General features: G+C 42.0%; 1 protein-coding gene across 1 annotated transcript in view; it reads left to right on the forward strand.

Moving 5' to 3' along the window:
- LOC306979668 (inositol 1,4,5-trisphosphate-gated calcium channel ITPR1-like) overlaps positions 1–22,118 on the forward strand; it is a 123,957-nt gene that overhangs the window by 100,075 nt on the left and 1,764 nt on the right. Inside the window, exons 52-59 of the mRNA XM_079578741.1 lie at positions 1,964–2,139; positions 5,043–5,207; positions 11,772–11,961; positions 12,204–12,296; positions 14,005–14,144; positions 14,699–14,864; positions 19,807–19,967; positions 21,685–21,846. Of these exons, the coding sequence (XP_079434867.1) occupies positions 1,964–2,139; positions 5,043–5,207; positions 11,772–11,961; positions 12,204–12,296; positions 14,005–14,144; positions 14,699–14,864; positions 19,807–19,967; positions 21,685–21,846 (1,253 nt within the window). The remainder of the gene's footprint in view (positions 1–1,963; positions 2,140–5,042; positions 5,208–11,771; positions 11,962–12,203; positions 12,297–14,004; positions 14,145–14,698; positions 14,865–19,806; positions 19,968–21,684; positions 21,847–22,118) is intronic.

Here is a 22,118-nt window from a genome sequence, read left to right on the forward strand (position 1 = left end):
AGGTATTTTTAGCACGGCTGTTATGCAAGTGGCACCTGTCATGTGATCTCAACCGGGGAGGGAGGGAGTTGAGCGAGAGAGAGGGAGGCACAGGCATTTTCAGCAGGGAGCCGTAAGCCCCTGGTCTGCACTGTATGAGCTGCTATTTGAAACACCATTACTCGTGCAGAAATCTTATTTATAGTCCAATTAATATGAAAGCCATAGGGACAGTATCTGAAATTATTATTGCACTGTTTTTTTTTTAAGTGTGTATAAATACTGTATATATCTATATAATATATAATGCAATTGTAGCCACGACTGCCCTGGAGTAGACGTTTTTTTTTTATTTTACAAAACTTAAAGAAGCATTATGCAACTTTTTAGGAATAAAAGACAGTTGATATTTGTGTGTATTTGACGTTGTAGTGACCCAGTGACTGTATGACTGGTCCTCATGGTGCCTTTACTTTCCATCACAGTGGTCTATACGACGCTCCAGCATTAATTGTTTGGAAGGTTTTCACTGCTGACAGAGCCTGTCACCTGAAAACCCACAAAACAAGTGATCCTGGAGCGCTGTAGAGGCCACCGTGATGGAAAGTAAAGACGCCATGAGGACCAGTCATACAGTCACTGGGTCACTACAACGTCAAACACGCACAAATAGCAACTTTATTTTTTGGAATAAAAAGTTGCATAATGCACCTTTTTAAAGGGCTGCACCAAATTTTAAAATAAAGAAGAAGTCGCTCTGTGATGGTTTTGGTTTGTTAAAGTAGCTTTTTTTGAAGCTACTTTAACAAACCAAAAAAGATTGGAGACTCCTGGTCTAGGCTCCTCCCTGGAGCAGGAAGTAAAAAAAAAACATTCAAAATCTCCATAGACTTTTCAGAGGGAAAATAAATAAATTAAGGGTTAAAAGAATGATAGCAGCTGAGCAGTTATTTGGTAACTCATAGACATAAAACGCATAATTTTAATTTGAAAATGTTTCCAAAACTAAATGTAATTTTTTTTTTTTTTAATGCCTGTATTCAAGTATTTGGTATTTTCTTTCTTGTAAAATGCCAAATGTCCTGTGAACCTGTGCTACTTCATCTTTTCTCTCCTGTCTGTTATTTTATTATCTGAACTGATAAACTCTTATTGACTACTCGTAATTGACTGGAGAACATTAGCTTTTATAACGTCAGGTGACCAACAGGCTTTGTTTACTTATACAGGATGTTTGCGCACACTGAGAAACGGCAACCAAGTTAACTGACCGCTATGGTCAACAAAAAGAAATCCTCCCAGGTTTCTCTTCAACTGCTACAGCATTAGAAAAAAAGATTGTTAAATATTAAAGAGTCTAAAAGGTCCTCAGTGGTTTGTGGGGAGTTGAGCCCAGGCAGGTCTTAGCCTTGAACTCCCTCTGAGCCGGTTGCATAAGTCCCAGTTTGACATACTTCTGTACAGTATGTATGTCTCTCTGTACCATACGCTAATCCTGGGCTTAGGGCTGTTCTTGTGTTGACGTGTTACTGAGAGCAGCTGGACCGCGTTGAACAGGGCGTTCAATAGGGACAACTTTAATGTACTTTCAACATTAGCTAGGGTCTATTTCACCTAAACTTATTGTCTCATTTTTATTTCCATCACATCATTTGACTTCACTGTAATCACTCAACCCGTTTGCATCCAGTTATAAACTTCTACACGTTTATATAACACAAAAACTGCAGAAAGCATAAGACCTGCTCTTTAAACATTGTTGATTGTCCAGATGATTTTTTTGAAGTGTTGGGGTTGTGAATGCAAACAGTGAAATAGATGGTTATATCTTTATGTACAGTATATGTACAGTATATCAGCACATGGCCTAACCTCACACGTACAGCTGAAATGTATTGCAAATGTTAATAAGTCATGAGGGCATTGTGGTCTTGAACAAGCTCATTTATTGCCTTCATTCCTTGCTGTTGTCCTCCGTGCTCAGGTATCATCGATCCTCACCTGTCCCTGCTGCTGTGGCTGGGGGTGCTGGCCTCTCTGGTCATAGTCATTATAATGCCTCAGCCTCTGGGCATCAGGGCGCTGGTCATCGTCACCATCCTCCGCCTCATCTTCTCCGTGGGCCTGGAGCCCACGCTATTCCTCTTGGGGGCTTTCAATGTAAGTATCAGGTTTCAGATATCTGAAAGAGTCAAGTGTCCAGGTTCTGTGAAATTACGTGTATTTACTGCAGTAACAAAACGCCAAGTTTAGCTTGATTTTAAAGCAAGACACGGCGGGTGAAAATGTTGACATTTTTATCTAGTTTTCCCCCTTAACCTCTTAACCCCCAGCTGAACCGAGCACATTTTCTCCAGTTCCCAAATTTAGACAATAACATGATTAAAATGTGGTGAAAAAACAGAAAAAAGAGCCACACGAAAGCAACAAAAAGCAACAAAAGAGCAACAAAAACATGCCAGAAAAGCAACAATAACACAATATAATAGCGTCAACAACACAACAGAAAATGTAATGAAAATCTGATAAAATACAAAAAAGTGATGAAGAAAGCAAAACAGACGAAACCAAAAACAGACAAAGAGACGAAAGCACTTTTTATGACTTTTTCCCACTGTTTTTTTCTTCTTCAGGTATTCAGTACAGGTAATCATGTGCATTAATTCAGAAATATTGACTTGTTAGGTATCCACATGTAGGTATCCACCAACGGGGCCTGAGATGGCACTGTTATCCAAATATGGCCATATTCTTTCTGGGAGACAGTCCCATTTTATCAAGATCAAGTTTTCCTTACACTCTTGAAACAACATCTCCAGACACCATGTATATCAATAATCTTCAGCAAAAGCTTCACATTGATATTTCTAAATGTATTTATATTTCTTTTTTCTCGTTAGCTTAGTGTCTCGCCCTAACTGTTTAACAAGTCCCTCATGTGAACTTCCCTCTCCCACACTCCCCCCCTCCCCTCTCTCTCCTACTTGACACGACCGCCCGTTGGTAGGCTGTGGTGCCCGTGACCATGCACTCTCTCCTCGCTTCCCGCTGAGTTACGGAGTGAGAAGTGCGTCATTCACTCCAACACTCATTCATCCGCCAAAAACTCTCCCAGTCCGTGCCATAAACATGAGCGAAAAGGTGTCAAAAACCCGAGACAAAAGCATCTTATGTAAGAAATACAGTGTTGCACTCTGCATTGTCAACATTTGCGCTAAAAGAGATCTTAATGTGTGAAATTTCCAAATTTTTCCCATACCATGAGTGTTCTGGCTTCCCCATCAGCTCAGAAACATGCTAAGAGTAAGAAGCCTCTGGAGATAGAAGCGATGCTCTGAGGGCATACACACCTTTTGTCATCTTTAGCAATGTGGCTCACACTGATCAAATCGAGTGAACGCCTGTAAATAAGACTTAGTCAGGAGTTGGGCTTTGATGCTCGGCTGCATTAATAAATAAGTAAGTAATGAAGTGCTTTATTTGTCATTGTACAAGCGTACAAAAAAATAGTGTTCAGGTGGTAGTCCTGAGCTGCGCCACCACTGTGGGTCAACCTGACCAGCATGTTTTTGGAAGTCAGCAGCTGGAGGAAGGAAGGCTGGCTGCACTCAGTCTCCTCTGAACCTCTGAAACAGTGCAGCGCGTCCTGGGTTTGTCCTCGTTTCAGAGCGTGGTGTCCTGCACTGGTCAGATCCTTCTCTTCCTCCTGCGCAGCTCCCTCCGCTCCACAACAGTCTTTCACCATCTTCTGGGAAGAGCTTAGCAGTTAATCTGTTTTATTCTCCAGTGAACGTCCATTAGCCAGAACAATAGGAGGCATGGGTGGCTTAACTGTGAGTCTTGCCAGGAAACCTCCTTGTTTGTCCCTTTGTTGTTTCCTGTAGCTCCTCTTGTGACACCTCCACTTTGCTGAAGGTGTAGGGGGCTCTTGGTGCCTCTTCAATGTTTCAGTAAAAGAAATTTGTAGATCTCAAATGGGTTGCTTTTCGCTTACATTTAAAAAGCAACTTTCTTCAGGACCATTATGGACTCTCCATACCCCCCACATCTTTTTGTGAGGTTTGGTGGGGCAAAGATAGACGAAAGTATCCAGTAAACAATGTGGAACACTGAAACCACAAATGCAGTTTGCAGAAAAGGTAAAAAATGCAGCTATACTGAGAGAGAAGGAGGGTGCTGCCTGTTCTCACGCTGCCTTGACCACCACATATAACATGATATAGCAATGGACCTCAGACAATGCCCCCTCTTTTGTTTGAATTCTACCTGTTCTACATGCTCTTTTTCACATTAAAACACTCTGCTGTGTCACAGGAAGGTATGTAGAGAGAATCATAAATTGTCTGCGGTCCATTGCTATATTACTCTTGGTGTCCAATACACTGCTGTTTGTTGTGAGAGTGATACATGGCCTTCTTCTCTCTCATTAAAAACACTGACAGCAGGGATCTAACCGGGTTTCTCCTAATCCTCACCCCAATTAAGAAACCAGGTTACTCTCTGACACTAACCTGCTTAATGGAGTGCCGTCACTCGCTGTGCTCTGGAGCGCAGGTTTAGTAGTTTGTAGCAGCAATAATCACACTAGATTTTCCCATTAATAAATCAATAATTCATTTAGTGAGATATCTCGGAAAAAAAACTTTACAATTTCGTTATAATGAGTGAGTAGTTTTTTCATTCACGTTCCACAAAAACAAAGTGTCGAGTTCAGTTTCCGCACAGCCTGGTGGATGAAGCTGTTCTTGTTGGACGTGTCTCTGATCGGGACCCGCAGTCTTCTCGGAGAGGCTGCGAGATAGGAGTGTGGTATCTCCCTCTGAGATGACCCTGTCTGCTCTGCCACAGAGAGGCTGGTCAAATGGGCCCTGTCCAGCCCATTGTTGAGCCAAAAACAAGCTTGATATTGAAAGACTGCGGTGGAGGCTTGCGTGGTTTAGCCTGGTCTAGGAACTCTCCTCTGTTTACGCTCTTCCTTTTTCTGCCATACATGGTTGGTTTGCAGTTTTCCCTTTTCTTCAAAACCTCACAGATTCCATTATTTCTATTTTATTTTCTTACAGGTGTGCAATAAGCTGATCTTCCTGGTCAGTTTTGTGGGTAACCGTGGCACGTTCACACGCGGATACAGAGCCATGGTCCTGGACTTTGAGTTTCAGTACCACCTCCTCTACCTCATCATCTGCTGCCTGGGCGTCTTTGTGCATGTGTTCTTCTACAGCTTACTGGTGAGAAACTTCCCCCTTTTGTTAACAGAGCAGTGTGCGACAATGTAGAGTTTGGGATCATGGGATTTGGGATTTTCTTTCCATAATAAATAGGGGTGTTTTTTTTACTGGTACGATGCGTATCGATTCAAACTATTTGATGTAAAATGATATATCTTTTTTCTATATGATATTCAATACTTTTAACATCAGATTTACAGCAAATTAAGCAATAATTACTCCAGGCAACTTAACATAAATACAAAAGAATGTTTTTCCACTGGATTTTATTTAAACATTCACTTCAGATTTGCTGATTGTTGTATCAAACCACTGTGGAAAAAAATAAAGGTGCAAAAGTGCAATAAACAGCTAAGATAAAGAGCTGCATATCTTTTTGGTTACAGCACAATCTTTTCTTCAGTTTATTTTCAGTTAGTGCTATTTGTGTGGGATACCTTCAGCATTAAGACCTCTCTTCTTGAGTGATGTCCCCAAATACAGCTTTTCAGTGAGTGATGACAGACCAGGAGCTGCAAAACGACACAGGATAAATAAAGGGCCTCTGTCACATTACAAGTTGCCTAACAAAGTTACCTGGGTGTACACTGCATGATTCTCTCACTCAGACTGTAGTGTCTATATTATGAACAATGGTCACAAAGTACCTCATCCTCTCGCTGCAGCTACTACCTCTGTTGAACGAATCGCCAACAAAATACGTCACGAGCAGCCCAGCGCCAAAAGCAACAATACCCAGCAATAAACAGACTGCATTTTACTTTCTCTGAATTTGTACAGGGACATAAACAGAGTTAGCGAGCGCCATCAGTTTGTCCACAGCCTGAAACTCTACAACAGACTTCAAACCTTGAACCATACGGCACAGCGGTGCAGGCTTATGATTTTATAATTGCCATGTCGTGCATGTAACATCTACAAATCTTCTAAGACAAAAAGACATCTTACAGTGTTCACCCAGCTTTAGACCCGACACAGAACTTTTTGCTACTTTTTCGTCTACTTTCCATCGATTCTGCCGATATGGAGGCTCTTGTAAATGCGTGATTGCTACATTTCCCTTGGCATTTACGTCACCACTTCGTCTCCATGGAGATGTTGACGTTGCTGCTTGACTACAGGTGGCCAAACATTAGGTTTAAGTACGTCGGGGCTGTGTCTGAATGTCCACTCGATTCCCTTTATAGCGGAGTATATAGTGTAGTGGTGTCCCAATGGCGTCCCAGAGAGATAAAAGTTGTGCATTCAAAATTTCCCTCAATGCATACTGAAAAGTAGTGAGCTGCGATGGTGATTAGATGGGTCAATATAAACCACAATGCATTGCAAGAGTCGCAGAAGAACAGCCAACAATGACAGATCATTGAACTAAGCATAAAAACAGCCCTTTTAATCACGCGTTGCATACTTTTCATGTATACATTTGTTTGAATATAAATTGCTATGATGAAAAGTTGCTAACGTTAGCTGCTAGGGTGACAAGATGTCCCAGTTTACTCGCTGCAGTCCCAGTTTTGAAAAATCTGGTCACCCTATGCTTGCCTTTAGTTTGACCTGTTAATTGGTCCAGGTAAAAAGGCAATGATCCAAGCTGTAGCGTTGTTGGCATGTAGCTGAGCGTTGGGATTGTGTTTAGCATCGCTGGCGTTTGTTGCTCCTGTGGCGTAGCAGCATCCGACCTGGAATGTTCCGCAGTGTGACTTTAATGACCTGTGTGATTGAATAACATCAGTGTGCATGTTTATATGGCTGAGAAATGAACTAATTGGATGCAGTGTTTTCGGTTTTCCACCCCAAACCTTCCCCTTTACACAGTGTGGAGTGAGTTGAAACGTGGTGCATTTGAGGACACCGCCGTTAGCTTCCTTATTGGGTGATTTATTGACAGCGTTGTGAGGTGCTAAGAGATTTATACGCTCGATTACAGTGTTTGCAAACACTTTTTCCCCCATGCATTCACAAACCTTTGCCAGTGCAGACAAACAGGATTTTACAAGTGGAAACGAACAGAGAGGAAACAAAACACAAAGTTGTTCAACCGAATCACACACACACCATTATATCAGTAGTGTAGTGTCTGTCTCTGCTTCTGTTCATACCTATTTCAAGCTTGAATGTGCTTTTATTGACTGCTTTTTTAACGCACATATAACTATATTTATAGATGAATTATTTCACAAAATTATAGAAAACATGTAATAATCAGGAATAAATGCGTGAGGCTGGAGAAAACTAGCCGTGTAAAGTTTGATGCAAGAGATCAAAAACTCACTGCTTTCTCCATTTATTAATGTGTTTATTTTTTCTCTTATTATGCAGTAAATGAAGTTACATTTGAAGAACAGGAAAAAATAAATGCATAAAGTGTGAACTTCTCTGGATGTAATGCATACTGCTTGGCCCTCATATTTTTAGTGGTAAATCCTGACAGTTGAATATTTCTGTTGAACTGAGCTGAAATGTACAGCATTATATTAAATTGCACACATTTTTAAAGCCTTCAAACCATTGCCAAAAGACTCGCACTCATACAGTGCCACATTCCATCTGAACACAGTTGGTCCCTTTTTATTTCTTCCTTATAGTTGTTTCTTGTTTATAGGAGTACCATGATGGCGCCAGCAGTGTGCACGGCGCTCCGTCTGTCTACTGCACTCTGGCTAATACTGGTTGTAACTTCTATCTGCAAGAATGTTTCAGCTCTTCTCGTGTATGATCGCCAGGCTCTCTTTAGCATCCGCATATCTCACGAAATATTTGCAAAACAAACTATTCGTGGTGACGAATGGAAAGACCCCCCTTTCCTCTCTGCAATACCGGACTACCTGCGGCGCGTAGCCCCAGTGACTCAGCGGAGACGCCCCAGAAAGCGAGGAAAGCGCAGCGGTGTTTTGGTTCGTGTAAGAGCTTACCTTCGTGCCCCGTGTGGATCTGATCTTTGGAGACGTGGTCGTCCTACAACCGGCCCGCTGTCGCCGGCTCTTTTGGGCCATGCGATCCCGAAAAGGCGGTGGCTCTATCCGGTCGCGCCTGCAACTAGCGTCCCCGTGGTGGATCAGCTGTTTTCCCCAGCGACGGACTACCTCTGCCGGCTTTCACGCTCTGACAGACGTGGCGTGGACAGAAGAAATCTCCGCTTGGTTCCTCGTGTCCGATCTCGGCCAAGCAGCGCGGATCTTCTCCTTCACTTCGCTCTGATCAATGTCAGATCAGTTACCAACAAGACTTTTATTCTGAATGACTTCTTCGCTTCAAGGGAGCTGGACTTCATGTTTATGACAGAGACTTGGCTCAACGTCGGTGAGTGCTTGCCTTTCTCAGAACTTCTTCCGCCCGACTGTTCCTTTCTCAACACTCCTCGTACAACAGGGAAAGGCGGAGGTATAGCCACGGTTTTTAAATCAAAATTTCCTTGCCAAGAAACGCTTTCAAAAGGATTTACAAGCTTCGAATTGCAGCTATTTGAGCTAAAGCTGCGCGTACCCGTGTTATGCGCTGTTGTGTACCGTCCTCCAAAGTTTAATAAGAACTTCATCAGTGATTTTTCTGACTTTCTGGCTGGAATAGCTCTCATCTCTGATCGCTTTTTAATTGTTGGTGATTTTAATATCCATGTTTGTTGTCCCTCTAGACAAATGGCCAAGGACTTCTTAAGTGTTGTTGACTCTTTTAACTTAATCCAGTCGGTGTCTGGACCCACACATGAGAAGGGCCACACTTTAGATCTGGTTCTATCATATGGGTTGAATGTTTGCGTCACAGAAATTGGTGATACATGCATATCTGACCATTCACCTATTTTGTTTACTGTTACTTTGCCCTGTTCTCACTTTAAACAAAGCGTCCCTGCTCGTCAAAGACGCTCAATGAACTTATTGACACCAATGCACTTTTCTAATGCTTTTGATGCCTCTGAGCTTCTTAACTTGGATGACCATGTACATATCGATGAGCTAACGAGGTTGTTCGATCTCACATGTACAAGGACTCTTGACTCTGTTGCTCCCCTTAAACTGAGACGGCCGAAGGCTGCTGGAGAGCCATGGCTTAATGACTGTACTCGTGCGCTCCGACGCAAATGTCGTCAAGCCGAGCGAAAATGGAAAAAAGATCAGCTCCATGTATCGCTGGATATTCTCAGGGACTCCCTTGCGGACTATCAGAGGGCTGTAAAATGTGCAAAATCACAATACATGTGTAACCTTGTGTCTGTCAATAGCCATAGACCGCAAGTACTTTTTAATGTATTGAATAGGCTGGTAAACCCCACTGTAACACCTGCCATTGCGCCGAGTGTCACACTGTGTGAAAGATTTAACTCTTTCTTTACCGACAAGATTTCTAAAATCCGGTCTTCCTGTACTGTTGTCCACCCTGTTGCTGATCCTGCTGTTTGTAATATTTGCCCAGTAGGTTTCAGTCACTTTGAGCCTGTGTCCCTTTCAGAACTCTCGAAAGTGACTCAAGCCCTAAGACCTTCTGAATGTCCTCATGACAGCCTCCCCCCTAAACTTTTAAAAAGTGTCTTTGAGTTTGTTGGGCCATGTATTTTAAAGTTGATAAACTCCTCTTTGAACTCCGGCTGTGTTCCTGAGGTGTTTAAGCATGCTGTTGTCCAGCCTCTCCTTAAAAAGCATAACTTGGATCCCTCAGTGCTGTCTAACTATAGACCGATATCCAAGTTGCCCTTTTTGTCAAAGGTTTTAGAGAAAGTGGTCTTCTCTCAGCTGCAATCCTATTTGGATGCAAATAAAATTACAGAGAAATTCCAGTCCGGTTTTAAATCGCTCCACAGCACAGAAACTGCACTTTTAAAAATTTCAAATGATTTGCTTTTAATGGCAGACTCTGGCCAGGCAGCTGTTTTGGTGCTTCTAGATCTCACTGCAGCTTTTGATACAGTGGATCATGAGACTTTATTGTCACGCATGGAATCCTGTGTTGGGATTAAGGACACGGCTTTAAATTGGTTTCGGTCCTACCTCACAGGACGACAGTTCTCCGTGAGCTTTGGCCCTTTTTCATCTGCAAAAGCCCCTCTAACCTGCGGAGTTCCCCAGGGCTCTGTTCTTGGCCCAGCTTTGTTCTCCCTGTATATGCTGCCGCTGGGCTCGATTTTTAGAAAATATCACATTTCCTTTCATTGCTTTGCCGATGACGTCCAGATTTACATGCCTCTTAAGTCAGAAAGCAGTTCAATGCAGTCTTTACAGAGCTGCCTCCAGGAAGTGAGAGACTGGCTGAAGATAAACTTCCTCAACCTAAATGAGAGCAAAACGGAAATTGTTTTGTTCGGCAATACTGAACAGACCTTTGATCTCGGTGTTCCCTTCAGCTCCCATGTAAGAAATCTTGGAGTCATGATTGACAGCTCTTTTAAATTTGACAAACAAATCAGCTCTGTGGTTAAAACAAGCTTCTTTCAGCTTCGATTGATTGCTAAAGTAAAACCATACCTGCCTTCTAACCAGCTGGAAAAATTAGTCCACATGTTTATTTCTACACGTCTGGACTATTGCAATTCTCTGTACCACGGTCTTGATGCTGCATCCATTCGTCGTTTGCAACTCGTACAGAACGCAGCTGCACGGCTCCTAACAGGCATCAGGCGCTATGACCACATAACTCCTGTACTACAGTCTCTTCATTGGCTCCCGGTGCCCTTCAGGATACAATTTAAAATCCTATTGTTGGTTTTTAAATCACTGAATGGCCTGGCTCCAGAGTATCTGTCTGAAATGTTGACTTTGTATTCTCCTGTGAGAGCCCTGCGGTCATGTGACCAACAGCTTTTAACCTGTCCCCGCTCTAAGAAAAAAACCCGAGGTGACAGAGCGTTTGCAGTCGCTGGACCCAAACTTTGGAACGAGCTCCCTTTGAGCATTCGATCAGCCTCATCCATTGAGAGTTTTAAGTCACTCTTAAAAACACGCCTCTTTACATTGGCTTTTAACACGAGCTGAGTTGATCATTCCATGTTGTTCTTTTGTACTGTGTGTATGTATATATATATATATTTGTCTCGCACTGAAACATGTACAGCACTTTGGGCAGTGTCAACTGTATTTTAAATGTGCTTTATAAATAAACTTTGACCTTGACCTTGACCTTGACCTTGACCTTGTTTCCTTGTATCATCGGTCACGTGAATGTGAATGGTTTCAATTTGAATTTTCATCCTGTATGATCCTGGAAATTGTTTCAATTTCACATAAAAGTTCTCAAATAAGTGGTGTGTGTGGGAGGGGGAGTTTACAGTAAAATGAAATTAGATCTGCCTGAGATAACGTTGCATCTGCATACGACTGTGAGCGATCGCTGCCCAATTGGGCATTTCGACTAATGTTTCGGTGAATGGCTGAGGCATTTTCTAAACAACAAAGTGTAAGATCGAGATAAAGATGACTTTGACATTATTATCAAATAATACCCAAATTATACCTCTTCTTTAATGTGTTTTGTGGTTATTTTATTTGTAAGAAAAACAATTGTTATATCTGACTGCTGCATTATAAGCCTAAAGTTAGGTATTCTACATTCTAACAAAACAAATCTCTCTTGCAGTTGTTCGACCTGGTGTATCGGGAGGAGACTCTCCTGAACGTGATCAAAAGTGTGACGCGAAACGGCCGCTCCATCGTGCTGACTGCCGTGCTGGCTCTGATCCTCGTCTATCTCTTCTCCATCGTCGGCTACATTTTCTTCAAAGACGACTTCATTCTGGAGGTGGACCACATCCCCAACTCCACATTGAGTAAGAGATTGCAAAAACGAGGGTTTATGTAAGATGTATGATGGCTGTAACACGGCAGTCAATAAAGGTGATAGTTTTGAAGCCATTTAAGTTTGAATGAGAGTGTGTTTGAGAGTGTGCATAGGGGACGGCGAATGGAAATTAGCCCAAGGCTACAAACCAGTAGGGCTTGTTCATTAACGTGCACTGTCCCTACCAAAGAAACTGAACAAAGAAACTGAAATTAAAAATCATATTTTCAGAGAACGGAGCGAGTCTAGCGGGGGAGTTTCAGTCCGGTGGGATGTGTTCAGGAGGCGCTGAGGGGAACTGCACCAATGGACTAGCGCAAGAAGGTACAATCTGTCCATCACTATTTACAAATACTGTTTATCCCATAGAGTTTGAAAGTAAAAGTGCGGAAACTGTCTCCTTGTGACCGTCTAATGTTTGGGGATTAACCTCTGCCCTCAGTGATGTGACCGCAGCAGCACATGAGATGTTTGGAAATTTGGTTTAAAATTCAGGAAATGTGGCTTTTTTCAAAACTAAAAACAACAATTTAAGCTTCAGTATTTTTGTTGTTGTTGTTGCTTGACCCCATTCATTTCAAGCCGTCTCTGTTTATTACTGTTTGGGTGGTCAAAACTGTTAAAACTGTCCTAACAGGAGACAAAACGACAAAAATGACTAAAATCAAGATCACAATATTTTTATACCTCTATACAAGTTTGGTCACTGTAAACACTTGCTCTGGACATAGAAGTAATAGGATAATGTAACAACATGTCCTGTTAAACTCAGCTTGTGACAGATTTCTCAATATCATGTAACTTCGTTTTTTCTGTATTTAATCTCATTGTTACATTGACCTATAAACCCTATCACACTGGATAAAGTGAACTGGAGAATGTGCAGTCCTTGGAGACACAGACTGGTCACTCCATAAACCCAAACAAAATGGTATCGTTGCATTTTTCTGACATTTGACTGGAGATGCCATGGAGTGATGTTCTGTTTTGGTTGCTGTTTTGATACACCTGATAGAGCTAAATAGAGATACAGCACCTTTGGAAGTTACTTACAACAGGAGTGTCCAAATTATGGCGCGGGACAAGATACAGCCCTCAAAGCAGTTTTTGCTATCTTGCTGAATCGGGCCAAAATGCGGTGTTTTTTTTCCCTGAAATCCTTTGCCATCACTACCTCAATAAAAACATGTGAGACACAAAGCTTTGAAGCCCGAATAAAGGGTCTTATGGCATGGAAAGGCCAAAATAAATGTAATATGTGCTTTGAATATGTGTCAATATGCGTCCCTTATTATTATTATTTTTTTATTATTATTTTTAAGATTTTGATTGACAAAAGGTTTGGACATCTGCCATGGAAGATGGTGTGGATTATACAAATATTATACAAACCGGAGGCTGGACTGCAGTAACGGTCTGCTTACAGGCCCTTACAAAAGCTTAAAACAGTTGCCATGTACTAAATGTGGCTGCTCAAGTCCTGACCAGAACCTGGAAGTCCGACCATATTAAGTCCTGAATATGGGTTCCTGAATAGACTCTAAGAAATACTGCATATAGCTGACATGTTTGAGCCATGTGAAACACCCTGGTTCTCAGAGTCTGACTTAACATGGTGAGGCTGCATTTAAAGGAACAGGCCACCGTTTTTCTATATTGAGATATGTTCTTACCTGAGTTTATAGACGAGTTGATGCGTACCTGGCTGGTCTTTGTGCAAGCCCTTGGAAGAGCGTGGTAGCTCTTTCAACTTCACCCCAACTTCACCAACTATCTGGAACAGGCTTTATTTTTTTAATTCTGATTTTAAATGTTTTATAACCGGATTAGTAGTCAAGCACTGCAGTGACTGAGCTACTGCCAATAACATGGTTGTTTAGTCAGAAAACAATGAAAACATCTATCTGTCGGTCATAATTAGTTTTTGAGATTCACTTGATGCTTTCTACTACTAATAATAATGACTAACTGCTACTGCTGAGATGTTCATGGAAACTAAAAAAGTTTTGCTACACACTGGATTCTTCCTCAGGGGCAGATGCAGGCAGCGGCGAGGACAACGACACAGAGCGGACGTGCGACTCCCTGCTCATGTGCATCGTCACCGTCCTGAGTCACGGCCTGCGCAGCGGGGGAGGCGTTGGGGATGTACTCCGAAAACCGTCCAAAGAGGTACCAAACTGGGGGAAGAAAAAAAAAATCCCTTTTAAAATCAGCCCTTGAATGTGTCACAGGCGTCGATTCTCCTCCCCGGCTGCTGATAAGGGAGTGGGTTGGTCATGTGAGCTGGCATTAAGCCTTAGACATAACGTTTTGCAATGTCTCCTCCACAGCTGTGTCGGCCCCTCCCTTGTTGAGAATACTTACTAAAGATACATTTCCACTGAACGAGTGTCGTCAGATGGGGATGTGAGTCAAAGTTTGGTTTGTCAGCGAGAGTTATTTTTCTGAAGTAAGTCGTAAAAACTGCCTCGTCTTACTGTTACTGACCATAACTGGGTTTTTCCCTTTTTGAACTTTTCATTGTGGTGAAGAAACACTCATGTTTTTAGAGGGGCTGTGTATGTTTTTTAAAGCGGCATCATATGTTTTCCTCACCTCTCGATCTCTTGCTGAGATGAATCCCTTCATTACGAAGTAAAAACACTCGCCATAGCTTCAGTGCAGCCACACGAGCCGCACAGTCTATGTTGTGTCTGAGGTCAATCTGAATCGTTGTGTTCCAGGAGCCTCTGTTCGCGGCCAGAGTGGTGTATGACCTGCTCTTCTTCTTCATGGTCATCATCATCGTCCTGAACCTGATCTTTGGAGTCATCATCGACACGTTCGCTGACCTCAGGAGCGAGAAGCAGAAGAAAGAGGAGGTCCTCAAAACCACCTGCTTCATCTGCGGTCAGGCTCCAATCCTACCGTTCATAGTTCTCCAGAAAATGTCAAATCTCCAATTCAATCACATTTTTATTCTCATCTTTAAAATGCACATGACACATTAGACACAGTTATACTTTATACTAACCCTAAAAGAAAAAACAAAACGTACCCTGGTTTGACTTTTGCGAGGTTGACTATTTCACTTCCTTATTGGACATGGGTAGGAAGTGACATATGCAGAGGTAAACAACAATTGCCATGGCGACCATGTTGAGTGACTGAGTCAGAATTCCCTGGAACTTTCCCACCATTTTTTTCCTAGAGCTGTTCGCACAACTATGATTAATGCTTATCACACATGTTATCCATCAAAACTGTCAGAATTACAAATTACTTTGTGTAAAATGTCCTGTTTTTTGTTGTTTACCACTTCCTTCCCCTTGTCACCCCCGAGACGCAAGTGCATCTCAGCTCACGTCTCATATATATATATATATATATATATATATATATATATATATATATATATATATATATATATATATATATATAGTATCAGGACAGTAGTTTGACAAATAGAAGTGAGCAAAGCTGTTTGTCTCAAAGGGGAGTTGAATCCAGCGACTCTCATGAGCAGGTCTCTGAATGTGCACAGTCTTAAAAACAAATTACCATCAGGATAATTCTCAGTGGTGTGTTCGAAACATGTTTCATCTAGTTTTAAATCAGCTGTTCCCAAACTATGAAAGGTTTCGATTATGAAATCTTTCGAACAACTATACTTTATTGCATTTCCTTGTCAGCCAGGTTCTTCTTAATTGTGTCCCTGGCATTGTCCTGTTGTGCCGCACTTCTCCGTCATTGCATAATCGCCATCATGAGGTCTTTGCCCTGTGACCTTTTCGACCTCTGAACTTCTTAGAAACTTCTCCAGAGGTTTCCCTTACCCGCCATTTTCCATTGAAGCCTAACTGATTTTCTCCTGAAATTTCCCAAGGCTTTGTGGTTGCGTCCAGTTATTTCCTGGAAGTGCTGAGTGAACCTGGCATCTCTTCCTCTTTACTTGTATCTTTTTTTTTTTTTTTTTTTAAGTTAGTTTCTGCAGAAGCTGAGTCAGAGGAGCAGAGCAGACGCCTCCTCACTGCTCCGTCTCACACGTACACACGCTGCTCTCCCACTCACACGCTCACACATTCTGTCACTGCTCACTTTTCACGGCAGCGGTTTGAGGATACAGCGTCAGCAATTATCCCCCGAAGCTTCGTAATATCAAAACAGAAACCATATCCTGCCAGTGTTTTAGTGGTTTACGTATCACTTTAGAGACATTTTGAGTTCTGAAGTTTTGACCTCACCTCTTTCTTCTGCCTAAATGTCTCAATTCATCAACAGAGCCGTTTTGAACTAATCTCTTCTATGAATTTTATAGAATTAGTTGAAGTTTAGACCTTGTAATGTCCTGCCCTAGACCATTTATACAACTGGTTTAGGTCTGGTGAGACGTAGCAAGCTAAATGTTTTCTTATATTGATGGTGATTGCTGATGATGGGAGAGTGTGACCACTGAGTAGAGGTGCTTCATGAAATTCGTTACAGTACCTGCTGTTTGCCGGTTTGTCAACTTTATTGCTCAAGGAACGCAGATTTGTGAAGGTAATAGTGGTGGCCGATTAAATCTTAACTTCTTAGTTCTTAACTCCTCGTCTTCCGCATTTCCTGCTCTGCTTGGATCTGATCATCCCCTGAGGAACATTCTCCAACAGCAAAGTGTTCGGGGGCAAGTCCAAAGTCCACTCCCGTAACTCCAGTAAAGTCTCTGGACTGTTGAAGCAAGTTGTTGCCTCTCAGGTGAGTTGTGGTCGGAGGTAGCAGTGACAGCCAGGATCCGCAGAGGCGAATAATCCACTAAATCAAAAGCTTTGTTGGTGGTTTCTTTCTCTCATCTTAAAGTTTTAAACTTCATGAGCTTGCGTGGCGAGTCGGACAAATGTTTAGATCGACATAAAACACGAACGAACGGAGCATGCTGACATACAGTGCGCAGCCGAGCAGCGCACCTCGAAAAAAAGTTGTTGATAATAATAATAATAAGTACGAATTGTATTTTGTGCTAGTCACAGTCGTAAGCCTTGGAACACTTGTTGAAAATGGAGGTGAACCAACATTCAGCAGAAGAATGTGGAGTCGAGCGGGGGAGTGAGCCACGAGGAACAATGCAGCCTGACCCATTACAAAAAGAAGATTTCACAGCTCGCCTGATGATGTCTGGGTGAATTACCGAATGCTCGCACTTCCTCCCGCTGTGTCTCCGTGAGCCACTTATAAGGTCTCCGGAGTGATCCCATTTTCAGGCTCCTTTGCCTCCTTGAAGAATCAGTTCAGCTAAACCATGATGCACTTTTCGACCACAAAACCAACAATTTATCGAGTTTATTCTCAAATGGCAAAATCATTTCTCCAACTAGTGTCAAACATTTGGAGGTTTTATGCTGATAAGTGATGTAGACCAGTTTCGTCGAGTTCTATCCCTAACATTTCCCCTGTCAGACCCGCCCCAGCGCATAAGCTCCTGTTTGCACACGTCTCCTATAGGGGGGTCATGCGGCTCCTCTCTCGCCGGGCGGTAAACATACGAAAGGCGCTGGTGTTATGTCACAGCGCTCTGACTCACAGGTGTTGAACGGGGTCATGCCACAGTCTCCATGGTTTCAGCGTGCGCAGGACACGCACAGATTAACCACCATGATCCCCACGGGCTTAAGTGCCATCTCCTCCATCTCACGCTCACTGCCTCGGTTGTGCGTCCTCCGAAAAACAGACCCAAAATAACACTCTCTCAATTTATCTGACCAGAGAAATCGTACGCCGTGAACTCGACTCGCTCTGTGGAGAACGTTCACCCGGTTTTGTTTGACTGCATTTGAATGGATGTTTTGACAAGCATGTTTGGCTCGTCAGATATAAATAGACGTTGAATTGTACTGGGATATTCAAAACCGTTTAGAATGCTTTCATATTAGCATACATGAACAGTCTCTTCTATGCAGAGGGTTGAATCCGTGAACCATAATTGGATTTGAGTCGTCTTCTGTACTCAGTGGTTGGAGTCTCAAGGCTTCGTCAGCGAACTAAGGTTCCGTTCAGCCCGCTCAGTTCGAGACTCCACCCACAGAAGACGACTCGAATACCTTCATTGAAGATGGACAACTCCTGTACAACTGAGAGCTTACACAGACACCATTGGATTTACATTTTATTGATCTTACATTCATCTTAGCGTTCATGTTGCCGAGCAAATACGGCATTCTCAGGTTAAATTCCCAGAGTCTGTATTTCTGTTATCTCTGGTCTGGAGCTTTGAGTTGCATCTATATCAACTTGAAATATGTAAAGGAGGCTTGATACTTCTGAACGAGACACTAGCGAGAACTGTGCTCTGCGGTCGTCCATCACTCCTAACAAAAGAAACTAAAAAACAATAAATATGAAGACCTGAAGATTCTCTTCCAAATTCTCTTCCAAAATCAAGGGACATTATTAAAGAATTTAGTGCACTATCTGGATTTAAACTCAATGAACGTAAATGTGAATCGTTGACAATAGGTAATCCCATTTGTCAAGCTCTGAAGGACAACTGTAAGTTCAACTGGGAAGCTTCAAAACTGAAATATTTATGAGTGTATATCTCCAATAATTTAGACCTCTTTGAGTTGAATTATTGTACATTGGAAAAAAAGCTAGGAATGTACATGAATAGATGGGGTTTTTTCACTGGGAATACTAAGCAGGATCGAAATGATTAAAATGATGGTCTAACCTCAGTACTTATTCTTATTTCAAGCAATACCAATATCATTGTCAAAAACGAATTTTTACTCTTGGAATTGGATGATTGCAGACTTTATTTGGAACAACAGAAAACAGAACTAAATTTAAACTCCTGTTAAAACCCAAAGAGGAGGGTGGATTCGGACTACCAAACTTACAGAATTATTTCTATGCAACCCAAATGCTCAGAATTATAAAATGGATGAATGTAAAAAGTGAACCAAAGTGGATTAACATCGAAAGGGCGTTGGTATATATACCTTTTATCTAATCACACAATACTTTTCATTATTTCAATAAGTCATATAAAAAGCCCTTTTTTCCCCTTAAAATCCAAATTGCGATTTAAATTCCCTAGAGTGAACTATAACAATTGGTTTTCCTGTACATCAGCAGTGCCAGCCTAACTGTATGTCTCTGGCGTTTTGTTTGGTGTGAAGAGTTCCCTGTCCTTGACTCCATTATTAAACTCTATTATTCAACTCTATCAGGAGCTGCCTGTGTCTTTACAAAGCCCGGTTTAGAGCTCCGGGCGATTGTAGGTATCAGCAGACGTGAGAGAGAATCTGTCAAGTTTAACGAGATATCCAACAGTAATCCTTTTTGACAACCGATAACATCCAGCGCCGCAAACGCTTCTCGAAAAACTAAAAAACATCAACAAATCCCAATTCAAATGGTTTGCTAATGATGCTAACTTTCTAGGGCAACGACTGTTTCCCGTTTGTGTTTTATTCCTATGGAGAGAAATGAACAAATATGTATTTAAAAAGTATGTGGTGAAAAATAAGCAGCTGTTGGATAGTGATTTATAACATGTCAAACACGTCATCAGAGGAGATTTACTGCAACTGTTTTAGCCTTGAAGCTAAAGGCTAGCGTTAATTTCAATCTAACAACCAAAAAACGCACCCCAATCTGGCCTAATTTTTCTGAAACAAATTTGGCTTGACATTGATGTAAGTTTTCTTCTGTTTTTTTTTTATTTACTTTAAATTGTGGACCATGTGGACTTTACCCTACACTGGCCCACAGGAAGTTAGCCAAAAACATTCCGTGCTCGCTGCTCAGAGCCTGTTGGCACCCATTAACAAATCCTGCATAAATCATATACCCCATTTCCTGTGGTTTTCAGGTCTGGAGCGCGACAAATTCGACAATAAAACGGTGACATTTGAGGAGCACATCAAAGAGGAGCACAACATGTGGCACTATCTGTTCTTCATTGTCCTGGTGAAAGTGAAGGACTCCACCGAATACACCGGACCAGAGAGCTACGTGGCCGAGATGATCAAGGTACAACCCGCTAAGACACCAATACCACAAGAACTAAATCTAAGAAATAGCAGAGCCCAGCATTGTCTCGTCAAAAAATAGACCTGGAGCTGTGTTTTGCCCCATTTCACTTCTTTGAGTAGTCTTTGAATCTTCACCCAAGGCTATTAGCAGCATGGCAGCGGCTCCTAAAAAGCTGCTCATGAGGGCCTACGTATCAAGGAAATGCTTTCATCACCTCTCGGTCGCTTGCTAAGCTGAATCTTCTCAATGCGAAGTGAAAACACTCACCAGAGCTTCACTACAGCCACAGAGAGGGGCTTATGCCTTGAAGTGAAGTGTTGTTTCGGCTGTTTTAGATTTTTTCCTAACCAGTGTATGATTGTGATAAAGATGTGTTTGAGATTATTACCAAATACCTACAAAAAGCATAATACCCCCTCTTTAAGTTTTCTACAAAGGGGCGTGTCCAGGGGTGGCCAGAATGGCACCCTGGAATCTGATTGTTCATCTCACTCAGAGGAGCTGAAGCAGTTACTGGGGTAGATTTCATACCTATTTTAATGTATCACTGAACATTAGAAATTATTTTTATAAAGCCCAGACTTACACATAAGTGAACGAGAATGTTGTAATGCCACCGTCGAATAACCCAAGTGCCACCCTTGGGCCACCCCAAAGAAAAACTCTGGACACGCCATTGATTCATTTTCTATTATTGGCTACTGTGGGTTCAAACATATCCATCCATAGGGGTAACCTTTTTCTTTTTTTCTTTTTTTTTTATCTCCCGTTGTATTTGCAAATCAACATGTGTGCGTGTGTTTGTAAATGCTACACTGGCGACTTCCTGAGTGCCCATGAGTGAATCAGTCGGTCAAAGAAATCATGTGACTTACTATTGTTCGGTGAAATCCTGTTTTTACAGAAGTGCCACAGACACAACAGTGAGATTGTTGTGAGAAAGACTTACAAAACAAGCAGCAACATTTTGAGACTTCGAACTAGGACAGACTGATGACATATTGGGTTGTGATTAATAAAAATAAATATTAACATAAGAACTTTGAACTAAGGTGGAGGTATCAGGAGAGATTATGCGATAAAATGTACAGTAAGCGAGAGTATGATAGATTTGTTTGGGAAAACATCTACCCAGGGGCCTAGGCACTACTGTGGTGAACAGGAGGAAATTGTTGGCGTGAGGTGGCTGGTGAGTCTGCTGCTGCGTTCGATGATACAGAGGGCCGCAGGAGTGCATTTATGTGAAAGGCTTGATCTTGTTTATGTTTGAAGGTGTTGCCTAGACAGTGTTACGATAACAAACGTTAGTCATTTTCTGTAGTGGCTGTTTTGACATCTCTCCTACAGTAACTGGTCACTCCTCCAGTCTGACGTCAAAACTAAGACCGGGAAAGTGTGAAGTCATGGTAGTTACAAAAGACTCCTATCCATTCCTGTTAAAAGGCTTGTGAGTGAGAGTTCAGCTTTGGTTGTAGAAGCTAGTTTTATCTAAATGAATAGATATTGCTATAGTGTTGCTTATAATTCAACATTCATGAAACTATTGTCTTTGTGAATTTAAATTACTTTTCAGTGATACAAAACTTTTAAAAATAGTTTCCTGCGCCATGTGAAAAGTGAAACAATAATTGCTGTATGTTATGTGCCCTTGATCTGCCCTTCATCAGACACGTCAAAAGTGAACACTCTGGAGTCTTTCTTTGTGGTTTTGCAGGAGCACAACCTGGACTGGTTTCCTCGGATGCGCGCCATGTCTCTGGTGAGCAGCGACGCAGAGGGGGAGCAGAATGAGATCAGGAACCTTCAGGAGAAACTGGAGTCCACCATGAGGCTAGTGACTAACCTGTCAGGACAACTCACCGAGCTCAAGGAACAGGTGCGGGGAGCGCAGTCTAAGATTGAACTGAAATTATGTAACATCTTTTCTCCTGTGCGTGGTGCTGAATACCTTTCGGATCAGAGGTCAACATTTTGGAAACTACGGAAACGATGCGTCCATATCACAAGACACTGCAATCACATAATATTGAATTGTTGTTTTTTATTAGTGGTGGGCCGTTATCGGCGTTAACGTTCTGCGTTAACGCGAGACTCTCATCGGGCGATAAAAAAAATATCGCCGTTAATCTAATCTCAAAGCTAGGTTGG

The sequence above is a fragment of the Gobius niger genome (assembly GCF_951799975.1).
Source record: "Gobius niger genome assembly, chromosome: 20".
Lineage (NCBI taxonomy): Eukaryota > Metazoa > Chordata > Actinopteri > Gobiiformes > Gobiidae > Gobius > Gobius niger.